The sequence below is a fragment of the Dasypus novemcinctus genome, chromosome 10 (assembly GCF_030445035.2).
Source record: "Dasypus novemcinctus isolate mDasNov1 chromosome 10, mDasNov1.1.hap2, whole genome shotgun sequence".
Lineage (NCBI taxonomy): Eukaryota > Metazoa > Chordata > Mammalia > Cingulata > Dasypodidae > Dasypus > Dasypus novemcinctus.
In genome coordinates this window covers 60,283,064-60,305,681 of record NC_080682.1, presented here as the reverse complement: position 1 = coordinate 60,305,681, position 22,618 = coordinate 60,283,064, and the positions used below count along the sequence as shown (strand labels likewise).

The window sequence follows — 22,618 nt, the reverse complement described above, 5'->3', positions numbered from 1 at the left end:
AGTATACCAAAAGGATAATTGCAGAGTTAATAGTCCTAGTTGTCCTCAATAACATTATTACCTAATAAAGTAGTAGCAAGGACCAGGCTTGCAACGGGCCGAGTGAAATTAGAGAAAAGAGATTAAGACAATAAAAATATAGTTACTATATAGGAAAATGTTGTTTAATAAAGGTAAATATATTTAAGTAGCCATACCTATTGTGTTGGAAAGAAGAGATATAGAACATTTCCAACATTATGTAAAGTTCTTTTGGTCACTGCTCATCTAGAAAATAGGAAAATGTATTTATTCATCATATACCTTAAATTTTTTATTATGTTAGGTTATGCATCTGTCAGTGACACACCTAATACTTAAATCAATCAGGTAATATTCTGTTCAATCTGGAGCAGAAAACAAATTTTAGATGAATGTGAGACATGCAAAATTTTTACTTAAAATTACAGCTCAAAAGTCATCCTGTGTTTTAGGCAGCAAAATAACATACATATATTCCCCATTTAAATTACTGAACTGCAAGGATAAAGGAAAAATTATTCAGACATTCAGGAAGAAAAAGCAAGTCACCTCCAAGGATATAAATAATCAGGCTTCAGATTTCCCCAAAAACAGTAGAGCAATATCTACCTACTTCTAAGCAAATGAAAGCATTACAAAATATTATATCCAACCAAATATAAGTCTAGTATGAAAGCAACAGACATTCTCAAACAGGAGAAAACTCCCTGAACTATTTTTTTTTTAATTTTCTGAAAATATAATCCATCTACCTGCTCAGAGAGTTTCTTTAATTATCTTATTTATTTAAAGTATTACCTTCCCGCGTTCTACTGTATTCCCTTCCCTCTTTTTTCTTCAAAATTCATATTGCTGAGTTTCTAGAATGCAACTCCATGAGAATAAGGACTTTGTCAATTTTGTTCACCCCTCTCTCAGTTTCATTCACTCATCTATCCCCAGTGTCTTCCTGACAGTTAAGTGACTGCAGCTGTCAATTAAGATAGCTCAAGAGTGGTGGTACTTTGGCAAAAGAACCAGTCTGAGCACTGAATTCATTTAACCAAAGACCTAAACTAAACAACTCATCTGGTAACCAACTAGAATATAAATGTTTTAAACCTGGACAAAATGGAAATAATAGATATATGGTATTTGCCTCTGTGAATGTACTATATTTTTATTTTTATTTTTTATTATATTAATTATTTTATTGCTACATTTGAAATGAAAATAAACTGAGAAGTTGCTAGGGCATACAACTTCCTAAAAATATGGAACAATGGAGGCAACCATTGGAGGAAGTTAAAAGTGCCCTAATTTGTAGGGAGTACAAGGACTACATATACCAAGATCATCAATGGTGTGATTACTGATAGCATCAGCTATCTGGAATTTATGCACCAATGGGAGTTTTAAAATGAGGATAATGCCCCCAGGGCCCACTGGATGGAACGCGGGAGAGTGTGGGCTATGATGTGGATCATTGACTATGGGGTGCAGTGATTCTCAGAGATGTTCTTACCAGGTGCAATGGATGTGTCACGATGATGGGAGCAAGTGTTGCTGTGGGGGGAGTGGGGGGTGGGGGCGGTGGGGTTAAATGGGACCTCATATTTTTTTAATGTAATTTTTAAAAATAAATAAATAATTAAAAAAAAAAAATGAGGATAATGGAACATTGGCTACCCTGGACCCCTTAACTAGTGAGTATGGATGAGAAGATAGAAGAAGATGCCTAAATTCTCTACAAACACATTAGTTTACAAAAAAACAATCCTATAACAAAGACACCCAGACAATGCTGAAATTTGCTCTTGCAAGGAGATCCCTATTTTATGATGTTTGGACACATTCTTTCTCCTGCTGCACAGTTTTCTTTAATGGGAGAGTATTTTTTTCTTCAGTGTTAGTTTTCTTCAGTTTTGACCTGTCAAACTTCTCCACTTCAGACAAGTCTGGTTTATCACTCATCTTGTCTGAAGGCTTGAAGACCTGTTAACAGACAACTACTGGGTACAGACAACTCCTTACTCTGGGCAAGGTTAGTGTTCCCATGCAGAACCCTGCAGCTATAACCCCGGGGCAGGCCCAGGGCCCTATATTTTATTAAATCAACTGTTAGGCTGTTATGTAATTTCTAGTTTTTCAACGCTGTAAACAGTATTGCCTTGTAAATATTTCTTTTTTTTTAAGCAGTTTTATTGAGTTACATTCATATACCGTACAATCTATCTAGTGTACGATCAGTGGCTTTTAGTATAATCAGTGTTGTGTATTCATTTCCACAAAAAATTTTAGAACAATTTCCTAACTCCAAAAAGATAAACACCACACCCCTTAGTAGTCACCTCACAATCCCTCTATCCTTCCCCAGCCCTACATAACCACTTCTCTCATTCCATATATATATAAATTTATTTTTATTTATATTTTATATAAACGTAATCATACAATATGTAGTATTTTGTGCCTGGTTTCTTTCACTTAGTGTAGTGGGGGGGGCGTTGCCCGATATTAACATCTTGTAACATTGACATATATTTGTTCAGTTTTAAATAAAAACAGTGTTTTAATTGTGCATTATTGTACATGAGAAATATTCCTATTTCTCATGAGGTTTTACTATGCTATACAGTCCCGTGTTACATTTTTTTACTTTCCTTCTAGTAATATACATGACCTTAAACTTTCCCTCTCTCAATTGCTGTCATACTCATGACAGTATACAGGCATGACATATATGTCATACATGTATGACATACAAACATTATGTTGGACTCTCACATGTTCTATTCATTTCCAAAGAGTAACAATCTTTTTACCAGTTCTGTACATTCAGCTTTCCATTCTCTAACTTCATTCTATTTTCTGGTGACCCATGTTTTAGTTATTAACTCCATGAGTTTACACAATATATTTAATTCATAATAGCACATTCATACAGTATTTGTGCTTTTGTGTCTGGCTTGCTTCACTCATGTTGTCATATGCTTCATGATTCCATTTCTTTTTATAGCTGCATAATATTGCATTGTATATATACAACACAGTTTTTTTATTCATTCTTCAGTTTCTATCTTTTGGCAAATGTGAATAACACTGCTATAAACATCAGTGTGCAGACATCTGATCGTGTCATTGCTTGCAGTTTTTCTGGGTATATACCTAGTAAAGGTATTGCCAGGTCTCATGGCAAGTCCATATTCACCTTCTTTAGGAACTGCCAAACAGCCCTCCACAGTGGCTATACTATTCTACATTCCCACCAACAGTGAAAAAGTGTTCCTATCTCTCCACATCCTCTCCAACACTTGTAGTTTTCTGTCTTTTTAATAGGGGCCATTCTGATAGGTACGAAATGATATTTCACTGTGGCTTTGATTTGCATTTCCCTAATTGCTATCTCTTTATCTTTGAAGTTTGACATTCTGAGTAATATGTGTCTTGGAGTAGCTCTAATCAGTATTATTTGATTGTAGTATGCTATACTTCTTTGATATGTAAATTCATTTATTTCATGAGAGTGAGTAAATTTTCAGCCATTATTCCTCAAATACTCTTTCTGCCCTTTTCCCTTCTCCTCCTTCTGTAACTCCCATAGCATGTATGTTGTGTTGTGTTCAACTCCCTAAGTAAGCCCTTGCAAATTTTTTCCATTCTTTTCTCTATTCTTTTCTTCAATTTCAGTTGTTCTGTCTTTGGCATCACTTATTCTTTCTTCTCTCATTTCAAGTCTATTGGTATGCCTCTAAGGTGTTTTTAAGCTCACCTATTGTGTCTTTCATTCACATAAGTTCTGGTATTTTTCCGTTCAGGTTTTCATATTCTTCTTTGTGCTCTCTCAATGTCTTCTGATGTCCTTTATTTCTTTAGCCATATTTTCTTTCTATTCATTAATTTTATTTTGGAAATTTGTGTGCATCTCATTGATTAGTTGTCTCAAATCCTGTGTCTCATCTCGAGCTTTGATATATTCCTTTGCTCAGGCCATTTTTTCCATTTTCTTAGTATGACTTTTAATTTTTTAGTGATGTCTAGGCCTCTGGTCATGATGGTGAGTTTACTTTGATGCTCTTCAGTCCTGTGCTGGTTCCCAAGGCAAACAGTGGTGCAGCCCCACCCAGCCTGGAAGTGCTGTGAAAGACAACAGCCCCAATTTTTTGGCCAAAAGGTGAATCAACCGCAGACTGCATCCCTCTCTCTCCTGTTTCCTGGGGAGGTGGAACCCTCAACTCCCTCTGCCTGGAGCTGCTGGCTCAAGTCTGGAGAATTCAAAATTGTCTGTTCATATGGTGGAGGAAGGGTGCTGGCAGCTGCACCTACAGCTTCTACTTCATGGTCTTTCCATCAAGATTTTTTTCCTGTGCCCTTCTTTCTCTGGATGGAGTCCAGCCCTAAACCCTAGAACATTTTTTCCAGACCTTTCCTGCCTGTCCTCTAGCTATTTTTTCTGGGAGAAAAGAGAGTCCCATATCTTTCTAATCCACCATCCTATAATAGTTTATTGGTCTATTTTCTATCAGTAGTCAATTAAGTTACCTCTCTTGTGTTGTTATTAAAGTGCTCTATGATCATTTTATGTCTCCTTAGAAATTTGTGTGAGATTTTCTCTTGGGGACTGGAATAGTGTATGAACATCTTCAAGTGAAATTTTCCAAATTGCTCTCCAAAAAAAGTGGTCTTATGCCAATAAATCAGGTTTACTTACTTACCTACCATCAGTGAATGTAACTTTTTGCTTCACTTACCTGCCAAAAATGGCATTTTTAGACTTTTTTTTGACTGATAGATAGGAAGTGGTGATTTGTTTTAATTTACATTTCCTTGCATGCTAATTCTTAGTACTTTTTTGCATTGAAATTATTTTTTTAATCATCTTTTTAAAATTCCACCACATCTGTTGGAAAACTTCTCCAGTTTTTTTTTTTTCCCTAAGATGGTGAAATGAACTATAATTTGAACGTTTTGTAGGAAATTAATATATTAAGTGGAAAACATGTACTTATAACTTGGCTGAGAAAGAATTAAAACTTAATAAGGATAGGAAAAGATGAGCACTTGAAACATAAGGAGCCCAGAGAGCACTGCTGCATTATTATCCTTGAGAATAACAAAATAAACACATTGAGAGATTCTTCCTGGAAGTTTCTTTAGTTCATTTTAATGTACAATGCTACAGGCACTACTGAAAAGAGTTTGGCAGTTACTTAAAAAGTTGAACATGGGGATTACTATATGAACCAGAAATTCCACTCCTAGGTGTACATCCAAGAGAATGGAAAACATGTCTACAAAAAACTTGTACATGAATGTTCATAGCAGCATTATCTATAATAGCCGAAAAGTAGAAATAACCCAAATGTTAATCAACTGATGAATGTATAAAATGTTGTTGTGTATATATATACACTGGAATATTATTCAGCCATAAAAAAAGAATGACATACTGATACACGCTATAGTGTGGATGAATCTTGCAAACATCCTAAGTGAAAGAAGATGAAAAATATCCAAATTTTATCTGGTTCCATTTATATGAAATATCCAGAATATGCTATTCCATAGAGACTAAATTTAGATTAGTGGTTGTCAGGAGTGGGGAGTAGGAGTGGAATGGAAATGAGGAGTGACTACATAATAGGCACAGTGTTTCTTTTTGGGGTGATGAAAATGTTCTGGAATTAAATATGGATGATGGTTTCACAACTTTGAATATACTTAAAAAGCACTCAATTGTTCACATTAAAAAGTTGTTAAATGGTAAATTTTGTTATCTAAATTTTATCTAAAAATTATATATATATAAATATGTAACCTTTAGATGGACATTAGTATACCTGACTTTAGACTTTCCCTTTAAACCACTGCCCTACCCTTATAATAGCACGGCTAGTTACAAACATGTTTGTAAGGTTTCACCTTTTCTATTCATTTTCAAAGATTAAGACACATCCTTTTTACCAGTTTTGCATGTTACCCCTGAGCTTTCCATTCTCTAACCTCATTCTATTTTTCTGGTGACCCATGTTTGGTTATCAACTCCGTGAAATTACACAATATGTTTAGTTCATAGTAGTGTATTCATACAGTAATTGTCTTTTTCTGTCTGGCCTACTTCAGTATAATGTCCTCCAAGTTCACCAATGTTGTCATATGCTTCATAACTTTATTCCTTCTTACAGCTGCATAATATTCCATTGTGTTTCTGTATTAGTCAGCCAAAGGGGTGCTGATGCAAAATACCAGAAATTGGTTGGTTTTTATAAAGGGTATTTATTTGGGGGAGGAGCTTACAGATACCAGGCCATAAAGCATAAGTTACTTCCCTCACCAAAGTCTATTTGGAGCAAGATGGCTGACAACGTCAGCAAGGGTTCAGGCTTCCTAGATTCCTATGTTCCTGGGGCTTGCTTTACTCTGGCTTCAAGGTTCCTTCCTTCCTGGGGCTGGCTTCTCTTTCCTCTGGGTGCTGACTTCCCAGGTCTTCAGAATCAAACTCTAACATCAGAAATCTCGGCCCTCATGGTGAGCTGTCCCACGCGCAGTGCTGATGTGTGCAAGGCGTGCTGTACCACACAGGGGTGTCCCCCACGTAGGGGAGCCCCACGCTCAAGGAGTGCACCCCTCAAGGAGAGCCATCCCGGGCAAAAAAAGCACAGCCTGCCTAGAAGTGGCACTGCACACGTGGAGAGCTGACACAGCAAGATGACACAATGAAAAAAGAGACACAGATTCCTGGTGCTGCTGACAAGAATGCAGGAGGACACAGAAGAACATGCAGTGAATGGACACAGAAAACAGACGACTGGGGAGAGGGGGAGGGAAGGGGAGAGAAATAAATAAAATTAATTAATTTTTTAAAAAAAAGAAATCTCCAACTCTGTTCTTTGCCATGCCAGTCCCCACCCACCAAGGGATGGGGGCTCAACGCCCTAATCATAACTCAATCATGCCCAGGTACAGATCAAATTATAAGCATAATCCAATATTTCTTTTTGGAATTCATCAATTATATCAAACTGCTACCATTTCTACTCCACATTTTGTTTTTCCTTCATTAGTTGATGGAAACCGGTCCATCTTTTGGCAATCATGAATGACAACACTATGAACATTGGTATGCAGATGTCTCTTTGTGTCACTGCTCTCATTTCTTCTAGATATATACTAGTAATGGTATTACCGGGACACATGGCAAATCTATATTCAACTTCTTTAGGAACTACCAAACAGTCCTTCACAGTGGCTGTCCCATTCTACATTCCCACCAACAGTGAATAAATGTTCCTATCTCTCCACATCCTCTCCTCCTATTGTAGTTCTCTCTTTTTAATTGTGGCCATTCTAATACGTTTGAAATGATATCTCATTGTAACTTTGATTTGCATTTCCCTAATTGCTAGTGATGTTAAACATTTATTCATGTGTTTTTTCACCAGTTGTATTTCTTCTTTGGATAAATATCTATTCAAGTCTTTTGCTCATTTTTCAATTGGGTCTTTTGTATTTTTATTGTTGAGTTGTGGCATCTCTTTGTATAACATGGATATTAAACCCTTATCAGATATATGATTTCCAAACATTTTCTCCCATTGAGTTGGCTGCCTTTTCACACTTTTAACAAAGTCCTTTGAGGTTCAAAAGTGTTTAATTTTAAAGAGGTCCCATTTATCTATTTTTTCATTTGTTGCTTGTGCTTTGGGTGTAAGTTCCAAGAAACCACAAGGTCTTGAAGATGTGTCCCTACATGTTCTTCTAGTAGTTTTATGGTCTTGGCTTTTATGTTTAGGTCTTTGATTCATTTTGAGTTGATTCTTACATAGGGAATGAGAAAGGGGTCCTCTTTCATTCTTATGGTCATGGATATCCAGTTCTCCCAGCACCATTTATTGAAGAGATGGTTTTATCCTATTAATAGATGGACATTAAATTTTGTTTGTTTGTTTGTTTTTTAATGCTTTTGATTTTTGCTGTGTTTTTAAAATTTCTCTCCCACCCCCCCAACCCCATTGTCTGTTCTCTGTGTCCATTCACTATGTGTTCTTCTGTGTCTGCTTGCATTCTTGTCAGCGGCACTGGGAAACTGTGTCTCTTTTTGTTGCATCATCTTGCTGCATCAGCTCTCCATATGTGCGGCTCCACTCCTGGGCAGGCTGCACTTTTTTCACACGGGACAGCTCTCCTTGCGGGACACACTCCTTGCTCATGGGGTTCCCCTATGCAGGGGACACCACTGCATGGCACAACACTCCTTGTACACATCAGCATTGCGCATAGGCCAGCCAGCTCACCACACTGGTCAGGAGATCCTGAGTTTGAACCCTGGACCTCCTATATGGTAGGTGGGCGCTCTATCATTTGAACCAACTCTGCTTCCCAATATTAAATGTTAAAGTGTACCTTCTATACATCTTTTGAACATTTCATCCTTAACTTTAGGATTTGAATGTCTGTTTTATAGACACCAAAATTAGAATCATTATCATTTTCATCATATATAAGTTTTTAAAATGGTGAAATTTAGGGAAGCAGACTTGGCCCAATGGATAGGGCATCCGCCTACCACATGGGAGGTCCACGGTTCAAACTCCGGGCCTCCTTGACCCGTGTGGAGCTGGCCCATGCACAGTGCTGATGCGCGCAAGGAGTGCTGTGCCACGCAGGGGTGTCCCCCTGCATAGGGGAGCCCCATGCGCAAGGAGTGCGCCCCATAAGGAGAGCCGCCCAGTGTGAAAGAAAGTGAAGCCTGCCAAGAATGGCACCGCACACATGGAGAGCTGACACAACAAGATGACGCAACAAAAAAAAAACAGATTCCCAGTGCCTCTGATAAGGATAGAAGCGGTCACAGAAAAATGCACAGCAAATGGACACAGAGAGCAGACAACTGGGGGGGGCGGGGGAGGAAGGGGAGAGAAATAAATAAAAAATAAATCTTTAAAAAATAAATAAATAAAATGGTGAAATTTCAACTACGAATAGACATATATCTCGTAACATAAAAGGGGAAATGCTTACCTGTTTTTGATAATCTCATCTTGTTTAGATATTTTAGCCATATTTTTAAAATGGTCTTTAATATTTTATTTTATGACTTTAATATTTTATTTTAGAACTATTTCTTTAATGCTAAACACCTGGTTGTTAGAACATTTCAGTTCAAAATTGGCGTTTTTTAATCAATAAGGGGCAGTGACATAAATTTAAAATGTGAAAATTCTATCTCTATTATAAGAATTAATTTTTAAAATATTTTGTTGTTGATTTATGCATGACTTATATGTCATAACTATTATACATGTCCCTTGGATTGAAAAAATATTAATAAAAACATAAAAATGCCTAATACTAACAATTACAAAAGTGTGACTGAGAAATAGTTAAGATGATTACTTGACTGAATTCTTGTAATCTTTAAATACAATATACCTAATGTTTTTAATATGTGGCAGGGACAATTCTCTTCATTTTACATTTTATTTCATTTATTCCTTAAAACAACCTGGTGAAGTGGATACTGTTTTCTCCATTTTTCAGATGATGAGATATAGAGAAATCAAGTAAGTGGTCAAGGTAACACAGACAGCTACTAGTAAAAGGTCAACATCTAAACCCAGACAATCTGGTTGAGAATTATACTACACTGCCTCACAAATATTTATCTGTACTATAGAAAGAAGTTATTTTACATTTTGTGAGATATTAATACCTTGCTAGGAATAATGGCTTCAGGGCTTATATGATATAACTAGTTTCTTCTAATACTGACATAGGTTATGATGAATCTACTTTTAGGGTGTCACCAAAATAAATGATAGTTAATATATTTTCTAGATGAGCAATTAGCATGACTCTAAACATACATAAATTTAATCCCAAAACATAAAAGTTGCAACTTAGACTAATTTATAACATAGCACAAAATTATTTTCACTAGTCTGTAGCAGTTTGATATTATTGATGAATTCCAAAAGGAAATATTGGCTTATGTTTGTAAACTGATCTTTTCCTCTGGGCATATTAGATTATATTGGATTCATAGGTTTACTTGATTAAGTAATTATATAAACCTCTTGTGCCAAAGGGTGGGTGGGAACTCACAGATAAAAGGCATGGTAAAGGACAGAGTTAAGGGTTTTTGATGTTGGGGTTTGATGCTGAAACCTTAAGCTAGAGCCCCAAGAAGTAAGCCCAGAGGAAAGAGAAGCAAGCCCCAGGAAGGGAGGAACCCAGAAACCTGAACCCTGGCAGGCATCGGCAGCCATCTTGCTCCAACACATGAAAAGAGACTTTGGTGAGGGAAGTAACTTATGCTTTATGACCTAGTATCTGTAAGCTCCTACCCCAAATAAATACCCTTTATAAAAACCAACCAATTTCTGGTATTTTGCATCAGCACCCCTTTGGCTGACTAATACACTAGTCCAATGTCTCACACCATCCTAATGATTCTGGCTAATTAAAAACAAAAGAAAATTATTTCATGTGCTTTCCTGCTCCAAGAAAGTATGTACTTTTTCCTTTGCATTATTTCAAAAGTATCTCTTCACAAAAATGTTTTTTATATGATTTTTGTAGTTACTCAGGAGGTTAGTCTTCCAAAAAAGAAAGGTAAAATTGGAATTCAGTGTCTCTTCATTTACTTGGTGGTTTTAAATCCTATTGTTATTGTTAAAGAAGAGACATAGTTTGCAAATTCAAAATTAACATTTGATATGAAAAAACAAATGCTTTATTTTATTTTTGGTTGTTACTTCACCCTTTATTTCAGTGAGTGAGATTGAAATATTTATTCACATCTTTATTTTTATCTTGTAGCAAACATAATAATTACATGCAGTATGAAAGTGCTAATTCCTGACTTTGTTTTAAGTGTATCAATTTAAAAATTGAGCACAGCCACTCGTTGGAATAGCAGTTGATTTTTTGCAAGTGTAGAAATTTAGATATTTTTTTTACATTTTTATTCATTGCTGAAAAAAAAATTAAACTCTGTATTTAATAATATACCCTGGAAGGAGATGTCACTCAAGCAGTTGGGCACCCACCTACCACATAGGACGTCCAGGTTCGGTTCCTGGTACCTCTTAAGAAAGATAAGCAAAACAGTGAGCTAACATGACAGGCTGGCATGGTGAGCTGACACAATGAGATGACACAGCAAGATGACACAATGAGGAAACACAATGAAAGACACAAGTAGGGAGCGGAGGTGGCTCAAGTGATTGGACACCTCTCTCCCACATGGGAGGTCCCAGGTTGTGTTCCCAGTGCCTGCTAAAAAGAAGATGAGTAGACACAGAGAGCACACAACTAATGGACACAGAGGAGCAGACAGCAAGCACAAATAGTGAAGTGGGGGGGAGAAATGAATAAATGAAATAAATCTTTAAAAATAATAGTTATAATATACCCTTTCCCTCTACTTTAGAAATGTCTATATTATCATAACTTTATGTTTGCATCAATTTTTAAGGTATCAGTTTTTAACATAGTGGAAAGTTCTAATATTGCTAACATGATTTAAGAAAATTGCCATATGTTTTACCACAGATATTCAGTTATATGCCATTCTGTTTCCTTAGGAACTTCCTGCACCATTACTTGATGAGAATTGTAAAAAAGAATTTTACGAGGATATATATAACCATAAAACATCAGAATCTAATATTAAGATGAAAATAGCTTGGCGTTACCAGTTATTACCCAAGATGGAGGCAAGTCAATATATAACGTATCTCTAAAATTTGCAAATGTGTTTTTTTTCCATTTTATAAAATGAGGTATACCTGTTACTTTTTAAAATTTAAATGTGTATTTGTTTATTTGGGTAAATATTTATAGAGTTTTTGATCAAGATGAGGTGTTTCTTGAAAATGAAATTATGGCAACTTCTTTTACCAAGTGGATTATTTCGTTTCCTTTGTAATCTTACAGAATCCTTTATACTAGGTTTGCAAGCCAGAGTAAGTGAACTAATTATACCATTTCTTTCCAACATGGTTACCTATAAATATTCAATGTAAGTGGATTTTGGAATTATTAATTTTATTTCAATGTATTCTCAAACTCAGCTGTCTGGTAGCCTCACTTATCTAGAATAGATTAGGAAAAAGGACTTGATGTAAAAGTTACTGGGAAGCCAAAACAGGTATCAGTAAATCTGTCCCCTGAAGCTCACAAACTCTGCTCCTGATAAAATCTTTAAGAAATCTTCTCAGAGCTTATTTATGAGAATAAATGTATTTACACAGACTTATAACAAGCACTGTTATCAACTTTCCAAGCTCACAGAAATTAAAAAAGTAAAAGAGCACCTTTAAGTATATTGACTTTTTTGAAAAATTGCCTAACTGGCAGCAAGGAAGAAATGGAAAAATACCATAAAGAAAAAGCAGTCAGGGTCCTTTGACACAGATACAAACAAACCTTACTGTCTCAGAAAGTCTTAAGACTGAATATATTTCTGCTCTGTTAATTTATTAGCTCCCTCATTTGATTGCTCACCTCATTGTTTTAGAGCATTTTAATGCCTGCCAAACATTACTATACTGGTAGAAAAAAGGCTTTTCTAATTTAATAAGACATTGTTCCATAGTTTACCCTTCTCCCGTCCTCCTACTGACATTAGAATTATCCTTCCCAGAGACAGAAATATCTTTATAACAGTCCTTAACTTCAGATGCCTCTTTTGGCTTCCTCTTTCCACTGCCCTCTTCTAAATACATGACAAACTGTCAAAAATAGTTCCCTCCTGCCCAACTCAGACACAGCCTTATAATTCTCTGCAATGTGCTATATTTGCTCACTACCAATTAATATCAGAATTATCATGTGACATGAAACCTGTTTACCATTATAGGCCTGTAATATGAAATACAACTTTCTCAAAATGGTGTATAACATCTATAAAACATACTCTAAGCCTATATATTTTGCCTCTTCCCCTGTATGCCTTAAAAACTATATTCACACATCCAGTGTAAATTGCTCCTTATGAATTGCTTTTACTTCAGTTAATACTTTTCATTTTCTTATTCACTGGAAATCTCATTCATCTCCCAGTGCAAATGTTACCACCTCTGACAGCTTCTAATATAGAATTATCTACTTCCTTATTTTTCTTTCCATTAGCACCTTGTGTATTTTTTTTTAAGATTTATTTATTTATTTATTTCTCTCCCCTTCCCCCCTGCCCAAGTTGTCTGTTCTTTGTGTCTATTTGCTGCATCTTCTTCTTTTGTCCACTTCTGTTGTCAGCGGCATGGGAATCTGTGTTTCTTTTTGTTGCGTCATCTTGTTGTGTCAGCTTTCCATGTGAGCAGCGCCATTCTTAGGCACGCTGCACTTTCTTTTGTGCTGGGCAGCTCTCCTTACAGGGCACACTCCTTGTGCATGGGGCTCCCCTACGCAGGGGACACCTCTGCATGGCACGGCACTTCTTGCGCGCATCAGCACTGCACATTGTCTAGCTCCACAGGGGTCAAGGAGGCCCGGGGTTTGTACCATGGACTTACCATGTGGTAGATGGATGCCCTAACCACTGGGCCAAGTCTACTTCCCTCGTCTATTTTTAAAAGTACTTCGGTGACTTTGCTTTATAGTTAATTGTTTGTATAGCTCTCTCCTCCACTGCACTGAGAATTCTCTGTAAAGGCAGAGAACCTGTTTTATTTTCTCTTTTATCTCTAGCATCTACACCAGTGGCTACTCAATAAATGTTTAGTGAATGAATAAATTTACTTATATTTAAATATATTAATATATTAATATGTATTCAGTCAGCAAATATGATTAAGCACCAATTGCATACCAGACATAAAGCATGTTGTAATCAGAACATTTTAAGCAAAGGTGAATTGTTCTAATTTAGGTAGAGAAACTATTTGAATAATATGATTTTTTTGTTTTAAAGATTTATTTTATTTATTTATTTCTCCCCACCCCCTTGTTGTTTGCTCTTACTGTATCTGTTCGTCTTCCTTGGTTTTTAGGAGGATCAGAAACTGAACCCAGGATCTCCAATGTGGGAGGGAGGTGCCTAATCTCTTGAGCCACTTCTACTCCCTGCTTTGTTTTGTCTCTCATTATGTTTTCCTCTTCTGTCTCGTATTGCATCGTCTTCTTGCATCAGCTGTCCACGCTTTCCCATTGCGTCAGCTCACTGTCTTGCTCATCTTCTTTAGGAGGCACTAGGACCCGAAACCTGGACCTCCATGTGGTAGGCAGAAGCTCAATCACTTGAGCCACATATGCTTCCCAATAATATGATTTTTAAGTTGTGTTTTAAATTACTGAAAAACTACAAACTGGCTGTATTAATCCAGGGTTCTCTAAGGAAACAGAGTCAACGTTAATATACTAGAAATATATATGTAAATATATGTATGTAATATAAATAGATATATTATGGTAAATATTATGAGTTTTTTTAATTGGAATTGGCTCACCTGAGTATGGGGATAAGCAAGACCAAATTCCGTAGGGCAGTCTGCAAGCTGGAAACCCCAGTGAAGGATTTTTGTTGTTGTTTTTGTTTGTGTCTGTGTGTGTGTATATGTGGTTTTTTATTTTTGTATCTTACATTTGGTGTATTTTTCCCTCAACCCACCCTGTTATTAATTTTTACATCATTTATACATGAAAATACATAAACAGATGAAAGTTGTGAACTTATAAAGCAAACATGCATACCATTATACAGGGGTCGTACACATCACCTCACCACCAACACCTTGCATTGCCATGTGACATTTGTTACAGATTATGAAAGGATACAATCAAAATCTTATTACTAACTTACATTTGGTGTATTTTTCCCCAACTCACCCTATTATTATTTGTTAAATATATTTTTATGACAGAAGTTATAAACTTACAAAATAATCATACACATGTGCAGAATTCCCATACAACACCCCTCTATCAAGACACCACACTGTGTTGGATCATTTGTTACGGGCTATGACATAATATCATCAGACTATTACCAGGTGCATAGCGTACATTTGGCACCCTTTTTCCATACCTCCCCATTATCAACACAGTACATCTTTGGCATAGATGTGTGATATTACATTATATTAACCACAGTACATAAGTCTCTACAGTTGTATTTTTGCCATGATTCTCCACGTTCCCACCACCCTGCAATAGTGATGTACATCTGCTCTAGCTCACAAAGCACACTCCTGCATCTGTACCATCAACCACAATTCTCAATAAACCTCTGGGTTTACTGTGCTATTCAGTTCCTAGATTATTCTCTAGCTTTCTTTCAGTTGACATTTACTTCCCTAGACTACCCTTTCCACCCACCTTCCTATTTATAAATCATCTGTTACAATAATGTACTATTATCAATTCTATACATTTCCACACTTTTACAGTAAAGTTAATCAAAACCTCTATGTATATTAAGTATCAGTAGTCCATCTCAGTCCTCCTCTTATTTCCTTTAAGAAGCCACCACCTACCACCAGGTCTTGAAGATGTCTTCCTACATTTTCTTATAGAAGCTTTATGGTTCTTGCTTTTACATTTAGGTTTTTGATCCATTTTAAGTTAATTTTTGTATAAGCTGTGAGATAGGGGTCCTCTTGCCTGGATATAAGATTCTTGGTTGGAAGTTTTTCTTTTGCAGTATCTTAAATATATCATAACCACTGTCGTCTTGCCTCCATGGTTTCTGGTGAGAAATTGGCACTTAATCATATTGGGTATCCCTTATATGTTATGCGTTGCTTTTCTATTGCTGCTCTCAGAATTCACTCTTTGTCTTTGGCATTTGACATTCTGATTAGTTTGTTTCTTGGAGTTGGTCTCCAAGATTTATTTGGATGGGAGTATATTGTGCTTCTTGGATACAGATATATATGTCCCTCAATAGGGTTGGGAAATTTTTCACCATTATTTCTTCACATATTCCTTCTTCCCATTTTCCTATCTCTTCTCCTTCTGGGACACCCATGACATGTATGTTTGCACATCTCTTGCTGTCATTCAGTTCCCTGAAACCTAGTTCAATTTTTTTCATTCTTTTTTTCATCTGTTCTTTTGTATGTTTACTTTTTGAGGCCATTTCTTCAAGGTCACCAATCATTTCTTCTGCCTCCTCAAATCTGCTGTTATATGATTCTATTGTATTTCTATTTTCATTTATTGTGCCTCTCATTCCCATAAGATCTGCTATTTTTCTATGTATGCTTTTAAATTCTTCTTTATGCTCATCTAATGTCATCTTAATATCCTTAATCTCTTTAGCCATCTCATTCAGCTTATTAAGGAGATTTGTTTGAACATGTATGATTAGTTATCTCATCTCTTTTATGTCATCTGGAGTCTTGTCTTGTTCTTTTAACTGGGCCATACCTTCCTGTTTGTTGGTGAGGATTTTAATTTTTTGTTGGTGTCTTGGCATCTGGCTTACTAAATGTATTTATTCTGGGTGCAGTTTCTCCCTTTAGTTTAGGGTTTTCTTGCCCTTTCTCCCTTGCTGGTTGTGTAGTAGGAATCAAAGATGTAGTTGGTTCTGTAAGCTGTGGAGCCTTAATCTGTACTCATTGCCCCAGTGACCAATGAACTCCTCCCAACTTTCTCCTTTGCCAGAGGTAGGGACAGAGCCACAGCCCTATGTAATAATCCAAGTTGTGCAGGCCTAGACTGTAGTTGCCTAAAGAGACTAATGAAACTTCATGCCCCTTTCTCCCTTGCCTGGGGGCGGGGATGGAGCTGCAGGTGTGCTCAGCAATGTATGCTGTGCAGGTCCAAAATGACCATAGTTGCCCTGGTAGACCCCCGACCATTAAGTCTGTGCCAGCCGAATGTGCCTGCTGTTACCCAGAGAGACTGGTGCCAGGCCTACCACTTCCTCCCTGCTAGAGGTGGGGCTGAAGCCTAGGTGAGGGCTGCAGGCCCATCTGGGTGAAAGAAGCCAGTTCCCACCTTCACTGTATTTTTCAGTCAGCCTGGCTTCTCCTCATGCTATGGATGGAGTCAAAATAGCAACTACTGGACTTCAGGACTTGGGCAGTTTTGAATTTTAGTTGTTCTTTGAATTATACTTTAGCCAGCCGAATTTACTAATCACTAGCTGAAGTTGGTGCCAAACCATCTTTTCCTCCCCTGTTTTTCGGAAATAGATCTTCCAATTCCAGCTGCAGAATAGCTCCCTAGTCGCTTGTGCCGCCAGTGGAGGATGGGCACTGGCCTCCATGGCATGGAGTGCTCTACTTATGAATCTTCTCTTCAGATGGGCAGTTCCTCCTTCCATTCCTTCAAGGGTGTTGTAGGATATTCTGGGCTCTCAGATCCTCCAAACAGGTGCTTTAGATAGCACTGGGTGATTACTAATTGCCCTGTAGCTGGAGCAGGAGCTGGTTGTCCCTCCAATGAAGGTTTTTGATGAATTCCCTGGGAGAAGCTGGCTGGCTGAAGTAGAGATGGAAATTCTTTCTTCTAAGTGCTGAAATCATCTTTCTCCTTTTAAGACCTTCAAGTGATTAGATGAGACTTCTCTCATTGTTGAACTCAATCTTCTAGTTTGACTTATAGCTATAATCAGCTGCAGATGCAATCAACTTACTGATGATTTAAGTCCATGAAATATCCTCACAGTAACAATCAGGTGCTTGCTTGACAAAAAAAAAAAAAATGGATACCATAACCTGGCCAAGTTGACAAGTGAACTTAACTATCCCACTGTGAAAAGGATATTTACAACTGGTATCAGAATAAAGCCTAATTTTCCTTATATATAAAAACTGAATAAGGAAAAGTCTGCCAATCCAATTAAAAATAAACAGGCAAAAATATGAAAGGATTTAGATGGCTCTTACACAAACAGAAACAGATATCCAATAACTGCAGTTTTAATAAGAGAAATGCAAATTAAAACTACACTGAAATGACATTTTTCTATCAGGTTGACAATGATCTAACATGTTTCCTGAGATACTGTATTGGCAAGGGTGGGGAAACTGGTTCTCTCATACTTCATTGGTGAAAATGTAAATTGGTATAACTTCTGTGGACAGTAGTTTGATACTGTCCTTCAAAATAAAGGAGCATATGTTATATATATTTTACCACGATTTAGGGGAATAAAGGCTAAGGTTGAGTTAAGCCAAACATAAAGAATAACTATTATATGATTGCACTTATGTGAAATCCCTAGAATATGCAAATTCATAGATGAGAGAGTTGATTACAGGTTTCCAGGGACTGGAGATGGGAATGGGAAGTTCTGGCTTAATGGGAACCAAAGTTTTCTTTTGGGGTGATGAAAAAGTTTCAGTGATGTGCAGTGGTGACAGTTGCACAACACTGTGAGTGTAATTAACACCCCAGAATTGTCCACTTGAAAATGGTAAAAATGGGAATGTTTGTGTGGTATAGATGTTGCCACAATGAAAATTTAACAAAGAAAAAAAATAAGTAAAAGAGTATAGCCCCCTTTGATCCTTTTGAAAATGTATATCATGAACATAATAACTCAGAGATAAACTGAAATGTATACAAACTATTCATACAGCATATTTTTTATAGCAAAAGATTAGAAATAATCTAAATGTCCATCAGTAAACAACTAATTAAATAATGGTGTATCTATGCAGTAGAAAACCCTGCTTTTATATAAAAAATAAAAGGAAGCTCTGTGTAATCACGAGTTGTTGCAGGGATAGCCAAGCTTGGAGATCATTGAGAACTAGATAAAAGAGGTCGGAATAAATATAGTTAGTGTATTTAAGGGCCATGAGTTAAGCAAAGGAGATTAAAACAGACATAGTGTGTAGGACTGGTAATTGAGAACTCACCTAATGGCAAAGAACTTCATGTCTTTGACTTCTCAGATTCATAAATGATTGAGCCTAACCATGACTCCTGTTTTAAAGAGTAACTGTATTCTAATTTTTCTGCTGATACTTATTAGTTATTAATGAATATAAGCTTTAATTAAATTTAACTTTTTTATAAAGACAATATACCATTTAAGTTTTAGAGTATATAAACCACTTCTTTCTTTTCCTTTGTTTTTACTCTCATCTCTGCTAGGTTTTGGTCACTTGGTTGCTCATTAACATTCTTCAACTGAAATTGTCATTGAATATTCAAGTAACTGAAAATTTAAGCCTCTCCTATTACTTGTTAGGAAATATGATTAAGATTAGGGATAAAATTATATATAAATCATTGCTTATAAAGAAAACAGTTTAAAAGGAAAAGTTTATAAAGAAACATTTCCTTATAAATTATATTTATATATATACTAGTCCTGTCCCCATTCATATATAAGTGAGTAATGCTTATTCCACCCCTCCTATTAGTGAATTGTATGCCTGAAGTTAGTTTTTATCTATGGGAGTAAAATTCAGTTTTCAAGGCTTAAAGCATGAGAGCTTTGAAAGTTGTGCTCTTAGAGAAAGATCTTCCCCAGGTAACTTATTTTCCCATTTTCTTCAGGTCTCTGTTAAAATATCATTTTATAGGGAAGGTAATTGTTCCTTTGCCACACTATATAAAATAACACCACTCTTTCCCTATCATCTCCTTTCTCTGCTTTATTTTTCTTCAGGTCACTACCACCTAGCAGATAATATTTCTATTTGATTGTTTTTCACTTATCTCCTCCTATTAGTATATTAGCTCTGTAAGAGAATTAAGTTTTGTTTTACAGGCATATAGTGGATGATCAATAGTTCTTTTTTTAATGAATGAATGATACAGCATGTAAGTTAAATGTGAAACTGAGTTAAATCAATTAATACAAATGAAATAGTTTATTTTGAATTTACAGTCAATGGTCAAACTTAAGTGTACTCTTATTTACCAGTGAAACTCTGTCAAGTTTAAATAATAGAATCAACTTATGGCTCCTTTGCTTTTCTTTAAAATTATTACCCTGTATATTTGCCTAACACATGAACTTTATATATGGTGACCTGCCAAGACTAGTGATCACTTTTTGTTGATCACACATGGTCATCCACTGTTTTTTTTTAAGATTTATTTTTTATTTATTTCTCTCCCCTTCCCCTCCTGCTCTCCCCCCAGTTGTCTTTTTTTGTGTCCATTCGCTGTGTGTTCTTCTGTGACCCCTTCTATCCTTATCAGCGGCACCGGGAATCTGTGTTTCTTTTTGTTGCATCATCTTGTTGTGTCAGCTCTCCGTGTGTGTGGCGCCATTCTTGGGCAGACTGCACTTTCTTTCGTGCTGGACGGCTCCCCTTACGGGGCGCACTCCTTGCACGTGAGGCTCCCCTACATGGGGGACACCCCTGCGTGGCAGGGCACTCCTTTTGCACATCAGCGCTGCACATGGGCCAGCTCCACATGGATCAAGGAGTCCCCAGGGTTTGAACCGCCACCCTCCCATGTGGTAGGCGGACACCCTATCCATTGGACCAAGTCCGCTTCCCTGATCATCTGCTTTATAAATCCAGGCCTCACTTTGCCATTCTTAGTTAAATAAACCAAAAAAAAAAACGCGCAAGGTTTTCTGTGGGACAAAAAACCCACAAGGTTTTAATGGGACAAAATGCTGTTAACACTATTATGGTTTAAGATTTAACATTAGACGTACAGTCCAAAACTAGATGTGTTGATTATTATCAGAGATGCCTTTTAATATTAGTTGTCACCAGGTTATAATGATGTTGCCATATTCCCATTTATGAAATGCAATAAGTTATAAAGGAACTACCTGTGACCTTTCCCATACCAACCCACCCTAAGAATATGAGCACCTATTCACTAACAGTAGCTTAGTAAATTAGTGTACTTATAGTTTTTGGAAGGATTTGTAGTTTTTATAAAGCCTCTCTCTCCTCACCATATGATTTTGATACTCTCTCCTGGGTAGCATGCCTTCCTATTCTCTATCCAACCATCAAATCCTATTCCTTTTTCAGTCCAGTAATCACTGGCCTACAGCATATTCTGAAACTTAAGATCTTCAGTATTATACAGCTCTACTACCGTGACCTACAATGGCTTCAGCAATTCATAGCGGAGAATTAGGTCTTTAATATATTAAATTCTCATTACACTTTGGTTTTCTATCTTAGTGTCAAGAACAACAGTCTCATGATAGATGCATGCATGTTTCAATGATGAGCAAATACCATCTTTTCAGTAAGGCAATATACTTCCAAGGAGAGTGATAGACCTTCAGATTCTCTAGTGAATCGATAACGCAATAATAATAACCAGTAACACTTGCGTAGTGCTTTACAATTTACAAAATATTCAATGCAAGTATTGCGTTAGATTTCCACTACAGCCTACTGAAATAGTTCCTGTTTCAGATTATTACACTGAGGATCAGTATGGGCTAGTAACGATTTGAGGTTCTTGCTTTCTGTTGTAACATACTGAGAAACAAGAAATTATAACAATAGTAATAAAATGTATCATTTAGACTATATGTAATACAGCTTTTCTCTGAAAGTTTTGGTTCTTTCTTTCTAACATGCTGGAGATGGGATGTTATGTTTTGTTTTTCATTTTTCCTCCTGACCCCCCAATAGTTCATTTTCTTTTAACATGGTAAATTTTTACTAAACTATTCTGTTTTATTCTTTTCCTTTAACAGTGGACAAAGTTTAAAGGTAGTTTATGAACATGAAATAGAAATTTTTAAAAATTAAGGAAACGTGCTCTTACCAAACAGAGTGAACTGACTAGTTATTGATAATAGTTTGGTTTTTTTTAATGCATCTATATTTTTATGGAATAGATGGAGAAGGTATATTAGATTTACATCATTTAGTTATCTTTCTTTGAGGATATATATTAAATCTTTATTTTACCAAGGTCTCAAAAGATTTCACAGCATTTCAAAAATCAAATTATATGTTAATGCCATGTGTTTTGAGTAGAAAAAAACTTGCAAAATTGTCCTTTCCTGTGAGAGTACATTTATTTTTCATTTTATTTTTGTTTTGAAGAGTTACAGTTTTTCATCATTACTAAAGTTTTTAGTGTTTACCTGGTGATTATTTTAGTTGCCATACCTAACTTTAATTTCTAAATAAATAACTTAGTTGTAAGGAGGAAAGTTTCCAATTTTATTTTTACATTTTAATGAATTTGGTGTTCTCTATGTAAACTGTCAATGCATGAAATCAATTTTATGACTTGATTCATCCCAAACCTGAGCTTTCTGTCATATTAATATTGTAATTAGGAACATTAATAGAGACGGCAACTTAAAAGGCATACTTTGCTTCTTTGCAAGTTAGCATATTACTCTGAGTGCATAAGTCTTCAAGAACCTTCAGTCCACTAATAAATTTATTAACTCAAACTTTAAAGAAGTGAAAAGTCTTTCTTTCTCCCCACTGCCAGTCTGCTAAAACAGATTATTCATGCTTATTTGATTCAGGTAAGCTTTTGCAAGCTTCCCCACTAGGCCTGGGAATGTGGTACATTGAGACCTTTCAGAGGCTTCTGACATAGACCAAGCTTTTATTGCATGGTGTTTTTTATAGCCAAATCCTAGTCTCCACCCAGTTTGTAGGCACTCTGCTTTTTCTTTTGAATCAGGGAAGGTTATCACCTACCTTAATCCATGCAGCAGCGTGGATTAAGGACACCAGTGTGCCCCAGGATTCTC

General features: G+C 36.3%; 1 protein-coding gene across 1 annotated transcript in view; it reads left to right on the top strand.

Moving 5' to 3' along the window:
* ELP4 (elongator acetyltransferase complex subunit 4) overlaps nt 1–22,618 on the top strand; it is a 287,779-nt gene that overhangs the window by 82,501 nt on the left and 182,660 nt on the right. Inside the window, exon 4 of the mRNA XM_004446878.4 lies at nt 11,589–11,720. Coding sequence (XP_004446935.1) covers nt 11,589–11,720 — 132 coding nt within the window. The remainder of the gene's footprint in view (nt 1–11,588; nt 11,721–22,618) is intronic.